Below are 11026 nucleotides of genomic sequence, written 5' to 3' on the forward strand. Positions count from 1 at the left end.
AGATTGTACGGCGTCCCTTCTGATATGCTCGACATGCTGCAAATGTGAAATCAGTGAGGGAAAAAGTCAATAACAACAAAATAACGTAAAGCAGAGCTCTTCTTTGGAGCCAGGGTAAGACAGGAAAGGGCCCAGCAAAGGTCCTCAGTTGCCCTTATGCTCCCTACACCATACTTTGGTTTCCAATAAGGCGGACATGGTCCATTTTGCTCAATTTCCCACTCCTAATCCCGTGGAGAACATCGTGGAGAAGCGGCTTTCATTCTCCTGAATGGATTTTGGAGCTGGAATTCCTTGGATTAAGGATTGCCCCTTTCCCACCCGGACTGCTCCGTGTGGCCCGGTCTGTCCTGGTCCGTCTGGGGCCTGAGTGTGCGCTCCGGCTGCCGCGTCCGGCCCGGGCCCTGTGCACGGTGGGCATGCGCCCCTCGGGAGGCGGTGCAGGCTGGCGCGGGGACGTCCTAGAGGGGCTTCGGCCGCAAGGCCTTCTGCGGGGGCCTGGGAGAAAGAGGGTGGGAGAAGGAGAGGACAGAAAGGGGGGCGGAGGGCAGAGACACTTAGCACTTAGTGCAGATGATCGATTTACACTCAAAAATGGAGACGTGGAGCAAAGGGGCAGCAGGCCACCCAGTTCCAGCTGCCGATGCGGGGCCCAAACAGCAGAGGAAGACTGTGTTCAGGTGCCACCGAAGTGCCGTTACTGAAAAGCTCTTTGCCAGGAACCTCTGGGCCTCCTTCTAAATTGAAATAGGAGCTTTCAGAAGAGCGGGGGGTTTGAAACTGGCGTTTAGGCCCCTGGCACACTTCAGCGGCTCTTTCGCGGTGGCCGCTGCCTGAGTCAGGCAGGCCGTGCCGCCTGGAGCCTCGGGCCCTCTGCTGCGCTGCTCCCACAACTCCTGGGGTGAACACTCTGACAGTCTCTTGGTCCCTTTTCTCCCCGACCCCCCCCCCTCCCCGAGCTCCCTGCCCCGCTGAAGAACCGCTCACACAGAATCGGCTGCTGTCCCGCCTGGCCAGCTTTACTACATGGCCACCATCAATCTTGCCCCTAAAGCGACATTTGTTTACAGCCGGGTGGGAAGGGCTAATGGCTCTACAAAATGAGTCGACAGGAGTCCAAGGAGACGGCATCGGGACACCAGGCCGGCCCCCGCGGTGGAACTGGGCTCAGAAGCAAATGGGGCCCCTCTCCAGGAGCTCCAAGACGTGGGGTGGGGTAGAAACTGTCGCTCCAACTGCCACCAACAGCAGGGGACACTCCAACTGCCACCAACAGCAGGGGACGACCCTGCTAAGGGAGTCAGGGCCCGGATCCGCTAGGGATGCCTCCTGTCCCTCCTGGGCAGCCTGGCCAGGCAGCCGGACCAGCACAGGGTTCAGGCCTCTCTGGGTTCTGCACCGTTAACAACAAAACTAGTGGTTCTCCACCTTAAAACGCCAAGACCCCTCCAAAGGGAACAGGGCTGAGAAGAGGTCCTGTCTCTCTTCCACCTATCAAAGTTCGGGGGAGCCACAGGGCTGCAAGGCACTCATTTCCTGACCCTGTTTCTGACCCCGCAGGAAACAGCCGAGGGCTTACGGCCACCAGCACAATTGAGCCTTATTCCCCTGAAAATGTCGATTATTAATGACACAAACTGCATGGCATGATAAATTGTAAAGTGTGTGCTTGTTTGCATGCAGCCTGGTGGAAAGGGGCTACCACCACATAACCCTGGAGAACAGTGCCCACCACGCGTACGATACCCCAAGTGCAAGCTTGTGTATGGCGTGTGGCGCGCTGACGTTTACCTGCTCATGGTAAAAACTGCTAAGGAGTGCCCGCTGTCACACGCAGGACAAAAGTCCTTATTCCCCTAAAACTCTCTACAGAGGCTGACTCCCAAATTAGCCAAGTTCCCCACTGGGTCCCGCCTGGTGTCCTAGGATAATTTCAAACTGTGCTATTTGTTAAAGTATCCAGGAGTTTTTCTTAGAATATTTTACAGCAAAATTATCCTTGTTGCGAAAAAGGTACAAATCAAACGTGCGAAGCACTAAGGTACAAGGAGTGCTGACTTCCGAATACGGAGGCCCCAGCTTCCCAGGGCTCAGGCGGCAGGAGTTGGTTTAAGAAGCCCAAAGCAAATGTACTGAGAGCAGAAAACGTCACATAAGTGGTCCTAAGAATCAGCTTAACGAGCAGGACTTGTGCCCTTCTGCTCAAACACAGCTTCTGAGCAACGACGTGGGTAACTCGCGTAGAAATAACTACTTTCTCTGCATCCGTGTAACTCAAACGCCTTGCCTTCCTAAAGGCCTAACTTTCAAACGTTGGGAATGAAAGAGGCAGAAATGATTGCCAAGAGGCTCCCACGGCGAGCGCAGAAACACTCCCCGGACGCGGCCAGGGCTTCTCACCGGCCTTTCCTAGGAGTCGAGCGCCGCGCGCCCGGCTCCCTCTCCAGCCACCGGACTCGAGGCCCAGAAAGGACAAGCCCGGGTCGGAAGCGCCGCCGGGCCCAACCGGCCCTCTCCCACCCTCGCCGCGGCGGCCGGGCTCCGAGCGCCGGGCCTGGGCCGGCAGCCGAGGCCGCGGGGACGCAGGAGGTCGCGCGGGCCCCGCCGCCCACCCGCGCGGCCGCTCCAGGTGCCCCGAGGCCTCCGCAAACCAGCCGCGCACGCCGCACGAGGACGCAGCCCGCGCGGAGGCCGCCCGGGCCGCCGCTGGGCACGTCGTCTGGGCCGGGCCGGGGCCGTCAGGCCGGCGAGGGGAGGGCGCGCAGGCGCCCGGAGCGCGACCCGCCCGTGGCCCCTCCGCCCGCCGCGCTCCGAACGAACACACGTGCGTCCTCCAGACAAAGGCGGCGAGCGCGGCGCGGAGCCAGAGCCCAGCGCCCGGCTGAGACGCGCGGTGAGTCCCTCGGGCCCTCCGCCCCGGCTCCGGCTACCTTCCCCTCGGCGCGGCCGCACCGACCCTCCCGGTCGCGGAGGACTGGGCGCGGGCGTGGGCGGCGAACGGCCGGGACGCGTCGCTACGCTAATTAGACGAGGAGCGTCCGGTCCCAGAGGCCGGCGTCGGGGCCGCGGAGACGCACCCCGGCCGGAAACCCCGGGCGGGTCCGGGTCTACACCACCGTCCCCGACTCGGAGAAGTGGGACTGCCAAGCCGCAAAGGTCAGGCTCCCCGCCGCCCGCGCTGCCCGCCTCGGGGGGTGGGGGTGGGGATCGGTGCCCGTCTGAGGGGACAGGGCCGCCGGTCACCTGCGTCTGCTTCCCTTCCGCACCCGGACAGCCCCGCTCCGACCGCGGTCCCTTTGTCCGCCCGCCCCGCTCCACGCTCGGCTCCCACGAATGGGCCGACGCGGGAACAACGAGATTTGTCCGCTGATTTTTCCCCTTCACCACCCAAAGGGGTGGGGTGGGGGCCCTGGGAAGCGCGAGGCCGCCCAGGCTCAGGGCTGCGAATCGGAGCGGGTCGCGCGGCGGGAAGACCGGTCCCGGCCGCCTGCCCCGGGGGACGCCGCGCCCTGCGAGCCTCCCCGGCCGCTGGGCTGCGACTCTGAGCCAGGGACCCAGCAAATCAGAGGCCACGTAAAGCAGTTTTTGACTGGAAGTAGAGTGTATTTATTTGCAGCAATCCTTTAACAATGATCAAATTTTGACAACAAGCAACAGCAATTACTGCTAAGTGTTGCCTCTAGATCGGAGCGGCAGATAGCAGGAAACTGTATTATCTCGAAAACAAACGGAAAGGCCCTGAATGACTGTAATCAAACCGCCATCTCCCCAAAGTCTGATTGACAGGGCAGATCCCCCTACGATAATGAATTTATTACATTTCCTGGGTTATTTACAAAGGGGGAGGGCCGATCCGGATTGCCCCCTAGGTTTAACTGTAAATTAACAAGAAAAATGGGATTGAAAAGAAACCACCTGGACTAAAATGCCCTGCTCTTTGCTCCTTCCTTCTTGTTATTGTTTTAAATCTTTTTCAAAAAATAATTGTTCAACAAACATATCTTCTAAAATAAGTTTCCCAAAGATTAAATATCCCTTTCCAACCCGCCATACATGTTTTGTTTTTAAATCAATCCTTCTGCGACAGACATGAAGGACTGTAGATGTGGATGAGTTCTATACATACGTTTAAAGCTGGGGTTTTTTCCTCTTAAAAAGGAGTGAAATGAACAGGGAGAAAATCCTCCAGCATTTGGCTCCCAGGGATGCCTAATACACATCGCGGTTTTTTAATGGGATACACAAGCCGAATCTTCATTATGCGTATCTGGAGGCAGAGCCACCTCTCTCCACACCCAGGTGTCACTGCGGTGAGACCGCTGCTGATTCACGGGCCTAACATTTCCAAATCATGCCGTCATTACGGAGGAAATGAATGTGCACATGCCAGCTCGGATCTGTGAAGGAAAATCTCTCTTCCCTAGCCACAAAGCAAGCTGCCTGTACAGTACGCTTTGCAGAAGATGCTGCAGGAAAACAAAATCTAAACAAAAAGAGACTTTTATGTGAAATTTGACAAGGAATAGTCACAGGGTGTCTCCATTTTTTTCAGAGATTTAGGAGAATTGATAATTTCTAGTGTTTTAATCTCTGAAATCTTTTTCTTATAATAATTAAGGCTGTATGAAAGTATCCAGACATATAGGTCTCATTCAAACTGAATGGTAATTTATTAATAAACAAACAATGAATATGTTCAACAAAAAGAAAGAAAAGATGATAGAATAAGATTAATACAGTTTCCCTTTTTATAATGAAAAAAAGCACAATTCAAAGTTTCAGGCAATTTAACGTCAGGTTTTGGAAACACTTTCTGGCGTTTGGTCCACGACATCCAACTACAAATTAAAAATAAATTACTATGTTGCAATTTACATTTTAAAACAAGTCCATGGATAAAAAGAAAGCGATTTTCATATACGGGGACTTCCTACCTCCTTTCAAGAGGATAAAATAGTATCTTACAGGTGAGACGTGAAGGCAGGAGGCGGCAGGGGAAGGGACAGGACAGGAAGAGGAAAGCGTGCTCTCTGAAAAGAAGGAGAAACTTACGTGTTATCTGGAGTAACACTGTCCTTTAACAAACCATGACTCTGCTGTCTCTGTACGAAACAGTTTACGGTTCTGTTTATTGAGTTAAGGCAAAGTGGAGGCGGCTCCGAATCCATCTTTTAAGAAAATGCTCTTCTTCGTGCTGATGAGTTGAAAGTTTGGAGAGATTCTGTTCGCCGGTCTCGTGAACGTTTCACAAATTGGGTTTTTGGTTTCGGTTTTGCATCGACGGTTCTTTTGGCTGCTTCTGCTCTGGGGTCCGGTTCAGTTCGGCTGGGAGGCGGGCAGGGCGGAGGGGTCAGAACTTGCTGCAGTCGTAGACGAAGGCCCCTGACGTGCGGTACAGGGACTGGCCCGAGGGGAAGGCCATCTGACAGCTGCTGTTCCCGTTCACCGGGGAGTTGCTCAGGCCGATCCGCTGCGACTCAAACATCCCCCGCACCGAGTGGAAGTTCTGCTGCTGGCCCGGGTAGCCCGCCGCGGCCGCCGCCGCCGCGCTCGCCAGGTGGCCCAGGTCCCCGCCCGCCTGGTTCAGGTACCACGAGGCCAGGCGGCCTTGGTGGGCCGCAGGGTGATGGCCGGCCTCCTGGCCGCCGCCGCCGCCGTGGCCCAGTGACGAGGAGCTGCTGCTGGTGGCCGGGGGCAGGGAGTAGTCGGGCAGGGGGTCGTCCACCGAGGAGGCGCCGGCGCCCGCGGGCGCGCCCTGCACGTGGCCGCCGCGCTCCCCGGCCGCGTACAGGCTCATGGCCTGCAGGTTGCAGTGGTAGGTCCCGGCGCCCCCGGCCCCGCCGCCCCCGCCCGAGCCGCCCGCGCCGGGGCTCTGGCTGCAGGGGGAGCCGTACAGGGAGCTCTGGCCCGGCGAGTAGGCGCCCAGCGCCAGCGGGGGCGCCAGGCCCGCGCGCGAGGACGCGGCGGCCGGGGCCAGGAGGCCAGAGCCCAGCTCGGCGGCTGCGCCCTGCGGCGACCCCCGCAGCGACGTCATGATGTTGTCCACGCTGAAGCCCTGGCTGTGCGGCGGCGCGGGCGCGGGCGCGGGCGGCTGGCCGGGCTCCGCGCCGTCCAGGCTCAGCGGCCGCGCCGCCGGCAGGCCGCCCGGGGGGCTGCCCCCGCTGGACAGGCTGCTGCTGCTGCTGTCGGGGCTTTCGATTTTGGGCACCGCGGCGGCGCCAGCGCTGCCGCTGCCCAGGGCGGCGGCCGGGGACAGGGGCTGGGGCGGCGAGGGGCACGTACCGTTCTCGGTCTTGATGTCCTGGATGCGCACGGGCGGCGGCTGCGCTCCGGGCGCCGCGCCGTCTGCCTGCTCGGGCGGCGCGGGCGCGGGCTGGCGGCCGGGCTGCGGCGGCGGCGGCGGCTCCTTGAGGTGCAGCCGGTCCTTCTCCTCCTTGTCTTTCACGGCGTCCTTCTTTTTGAAGCGCCGCCGCCGCCGCAGGAAGCTGCCGTTCTCGAACATGTTGTAGGAGTCCGGGTCCAGCGTCCAGTAACTGCCCTTGCCTGGCTTCTTGTCGTCGCGCGGCACCTTGACGAAGCACTCATTGAGCGAGAGATTGTGGCGGATGCTATTCTGCCAGCCTTGTTTGTTGTCCCGGTAGAAGGGGAAGCGGTCCATGATGAATTGGTAGATGCCATTCAGGGTGATCTTCTTGTCCGGCGCGTTCTGGATGGCCATGGTGATGAGCGCGATGTAGCTGTAGGGCGGCTTCACCATGTCCTTGGGCTGCGGCTGCGGCGTGTAGGGCCCGTAGGCGCGGGCCATGCCGCCCGGGTACTGCTCGGCGTGCGCCGGGTGCGAGTACACGCTCATGGGGGCCGGCATGGCGGTGTAGCCGCCCCCGGCCGCCGCCGCCGCGCGGTAGTAGCTCTGCTCGCCGCCGAGGTAGGGCACCACTCCCAGGGAGTTGGGGCTGGAAACGGAGTAGCGCGCCTGCATGGCCCCGCTCGCCGCCGCCGCCGCAGCCGCCGCCGCCCCCCGCCCTCGCTGGGCCGGCCGCCCAGTCCGAGTCCGGGCCTGCGGGCTGGTGCCGGGCCGCCGCCTCCCCTGCGCTCGCCCGGCTCCGGGGCGCCTCCGGCCGCCGAGGAGGCTTGGGGCGGCGGAGAGGGCCGGACGCGGACGCGGCCGACGGCCTAGAACGCGCGCGGCAGCTTCCAGGCGGGAACGGGAAAAAGGAGCCCGAACTAGAAAACAAGCAGACGTCCGGCTCGCCGCGCCGCCTGCGCTTCCAGGAGGCTCTGCCCCAGCCGCCGGCGAAGGCGGCCAGATAACCAGGGCGGGGGGCAGCGCGCCGGCTGCCTGCCCGGGCCGCGTCACCTTTTTTTCAGTCTCTCGCGCGCCGCCCGCTTAAGGAAGCATTGGGAAAACTTCTGAACTTTTGAGCATCCGTCACCCAGGCGAGGACTTTTTTACGCAGTTACATTTTTTCCGGGCAGTGGAGCCCCGCCCCATCACGGCGGCGGCAGCCAATGGGAGGCGGGAACGCCTCCGAAGGAGCCGGAGGCCGAGCAGCGCCGGCCCGCGCCCCGCCGCGGAGGACCGCGGGGCTGACCACACGCGCGCCGGCCCGCGCCCCTGCCTGCGCCCTCGCCGGAGCCCCGCCCGCGCCCGCAGCAGTGCGGCCCCGCGCCCCGCCGCCCGCGCCAGGCCCTGTCCCCCACCCCGGGCCCTCCGCTGGACGTCCATTGTTCCCGCAGACTTGCCGGGCCCTCCGGGCCCCCCGTAGACCCTTCCTCCGTCCGCCGCTCCCAGATGTCACCGCGTCCTCGAGCCCCAACTCGCGCTGGTTCTCTCCCATTCCTTGGCCGGCCTGGTCGACTCCAGCACTGGGATTTCCCGGGCCTCCCTTCTTTCCCCTCCCTCCCCTCCCCTCCCCTCCCTCCCTCCCCTCCCCTCCCTCCCTCCCTCCCCTCTCCTCCCTCCCTCCCCTCCCCGCCTCCCCTCCCTCCCCTCCCCGCCTCCCCTCCCCCTCCCCCTTCCCCTTCCCCTCCCCGTTCCCCTTCCCCTTCCCCTTCCCCTTCCCCCTCCCCTCTCCCCTTTCCCCTGCCTCCCCTGCCTCCCTCCCCTGCCTCCCCTCCCTCCCCTGCCTCCCTCCCCTGCCTCCCCTCCCTCCCCTCCCTCCTCCCCCCTCCCCCCTCCCTCCCCCCCTCCTCCCCCCTCCCCCCCCTCCCCGATCGCCAGGCTCCCCGGCTCCCAGAGGTCTCCAGTTTTCCCCACCTGGAAGTTCTCCAGTCCTCCCCCCCTGGAAGTTCTCCAGTCCTGAGCTGGCTTACAAAGGGCACGGTTTTAAGGGCTCAGTCACAGCCGAGCTCCGTTCCCGGTGGGGGCGGAGTTGTTGCCCCCACCTCACCGTCCCTGCGACCCCTCCCCAGTAGAAATAAGGGAGGGGGATATGGGGCCTTGCCAGGAGCTTGAGGCCGTGGTCGGCGGCGTGGGTGTCTTCGGCACGCGCTGCTGGAGCCTGGAGGCTACCCCCAATTCCTCTTCGGGATTCGCCGCGACCGCCCCCTCTTGTCGAGTCCGGCACCTTTCGGCTCAGAGCAGGGGTCAGCCTGCGGGCTCAGTGACAATAGCAGGTGTGATGACAAGAAGCAAGTCAATACGTCCCACCTTCCTCTCCGCACGCGCGTGGCTGCCGGCTCGCAGAGATAACGGGTGTAATTGGGGGACCGTTCAGAATCGCACCTGCAGGGCGGTTCGAGGGTCCTGGGGATGAGCACAGCGGCTAATCCCTGTGCAAGCGCCTGAGACTTGCAGTTTCCGGGGAACTGGGATGGAATGGGAAGAAGGAAAGGGAGAGAAACCACGGGCAGGAAGGAGATGGGCCTCCTCTCCTGCAGCGCGCTTCTGCACTTGGGCAACGCTGGAACAGCCCCTCCGGGCCCTTTCCTGCAAAGCTGGAGGAACTGGCGCGTCTAGGGGGCTGTGAAGATGAGCAGCGTGGCGCATCTTACACCTCCACCCTCCAATTCCTGACAATCTTTAACTGCGAGGACGTGTCGGGAACCCTTTTGGCTTCCCGGCTTGAATCCGGCTTTCTCCTCTGCACAATTTGAGCTGCAGCTGCAGTTTAGGAGTTAGGGCGCGGGCCTGTGCAGTTTTAAAATGTTGCATTTCGGAGTGGACCCTGACATGGAGATACGCGAGGACCTGCTCTTTCTGAACCAGCCGCGTGCCCGGAAGCCTGGCTCCCGGGCGCTGCCTGGCCTGCTCCACGCCTGGGCCGCTCCAGCGTCCTTTCCTGGGCGTCCACAAGGCCCCGTCTCCGCGTCTGGAGGAAAACACTGATTTATCGTCAGAAGACTCCTAAACACGTGTGAGGGAAGAGGGGGGGAGAAGCCCCGCGACACGAAAAGTGCATTCGTGTCCAGCCCCCGCCCCACACCCGGACGGAATCTGCCCCTTTGGTCGAGGCCTTGTGGGCTCCCCGGCTTCAGCCTGGAGGCTAAGGAAGTCAGTGGTCGTCCCGAACGCCTCAGCGTTTGGCGACTTTGGCCTTTGAACCGCGTTTCCACCGCTCGCGGTGCGCGGGCACCTACGCGGCGATGGCGACTCGGCCGTATTCCCAGCACGGGCCGCGCCCGGCTCGTGCGCGAGACGTGGTGCCGCGCTGCCGCGGTCCCCGCGCGTCCTCCCCTGCTCCCGGCTCCGCGGCCCGAGAGGTGGAAAGAGCGCCTTAGTAAACTGCAAATCCGACAGCCGGCTGTGCTGGGCCCCGCTTCGGGTATAAAAGTGGCCGTTGTGAAATGAGTGGCGCGCGGGAAAAAGGCGGGGTGCAGTTTACGAAGATCATCTTTCTCCTGGTCGAGCTCAGGATACTCGCCAGGAAAAGAGCTTTGCGTTTGTGTTTTTTAAGCTTCCTCGGAAGCAAACCTCCACTAAACGGCTTGATTGTATTTCAAGTACTCGACTTATGTTATTATTGTTGTCGGTGGTGGTATTTGAACATGAAGGCGCAGAAATGAAGTCTTTGGGGAGTAGGTTACGGTTTTTATTTTCAGGTTGGAGTTTCTGATGCCCCCTTCTGCTGCTCCGCGGGTGGTTCAATCACTGTCTCCCCGCAACCCTTAACTCAATTGGCAGAAATGCCCCCGCAGGAAGCCTTCGGCTGCTTTTCTGACACCTCGCGGCTGCGGCCTGAAGGTCCCGCAGGCGACAGCGGTAATGGATGTTTGGTGGGACTGTCGCTGGCCCTCTCCGCCCCGTCCCCTCCCTGACCCGCCAGCCGGGGTCACAATTCCCGGGGCCCCCGAGGGGTCTCAGCTCTGGGGAGGGGCGTGACGTCACAGCGATACGCAGAACAGGCCTCCGGGGCCTTAGCTGGAAAAGCACCAGGAAGGGAGAGGTGGCGAGCACTCCAGGAAATGCCCGATTCGCGGCATGGTGACACCGCAGGAAGAGGGGGAGGGGCGGTGGCTTAACGCTGGCCACCAGCAGCGGAGGAGCTCTTTTTCTTTTCAATTCAAGAAAAACGGGATAGGGGTTGGGGAGGGAGCCCCGCGAGTCCAGAAAAGGGTTCCGGTGGGGCGGTGAGCCCAGCCCAAGGTGCAAGGATTGTCCTCCTGTCAGAGACCCCTCGGGAACTTTCCAGCGTCCCCCCAGCCCTGGCCAGCGACTCTCCCCGGACACGCGCAGGCCCTTACCGCCCGCTGTCTGGGCTTATCCGCGCCCTGGCTCTAGGCTCGGGAAGCTGGCCCGTCGGGGGTTAGGGCCGGTCTGACCGGGAGCTTCGGGAGTCCAGAAAGGCGGGCCGCCCCTTTAGACGGGGCAGCCTGGGGGGGCGGGGGGCTCTGCACGCCCGAAGCCTTCCCTCCCCCTCGCCCTTCGCTGTCGGGAGACGCGTGGTATCTGACAGTGCGACCTGAAGGCTTCCCCGCTAGACTGAAGTCGCAAGCATTTGTAGCCACGTCTGTTTCGAGGTGTCTTTGAGCTATTTAGGTTTTTGTCGAAGTTCTCCACGTGGCCTCGTTTATGAAGACCTGAAGC

General features: G+C 61.7%; 1 protein-coding gene across 1 annotated transcript; it reads right to left on the reverse strand.

Moving 5' to 3' along the window:
* Positions 1-4646: 4646 nt before the first annotated feature.
* Positions 4647-7533, reverse strand: FOXC1 (forkhead box C1). Its single transcript, XM_004281076.4, has one exon. It carries the CDS (start codon positions 6977-6979, stop codon positions 5351-5353), a length of 1629 nt encoding a protein of 542 aa, XP_004281124.1. The 5' UTR covers positions 6980-7533; the 3' UTR covers positions 4647-5350.
* Positions 7534-11026: the final 3493 nt, after the last annotated feature.

Source organism: Orcinus orca, chromosome 10, assembly GCF_937001465.1.
Source record: "Orcinus orca chromosome 10, mOrcOrc1.1, whole genome shotgun sequence".
NCBI classification, from domain to species: Eukaryota; Metazoa; Chordata; class Mammalia; order Artiodactyla; family Delphinidae; genus Orcinus; species Orcinus orca.

Bases quoted from the DNA above. Each gene is read 5' to 3' on its own strand.
- FOXC1 (XM_004281076.4), bottom strand. From the start codon at position 6,979: ATGCAGGCGCGCTACTCCGTTTCCAGCCCCAACTCCCTGGGAGTGGTG.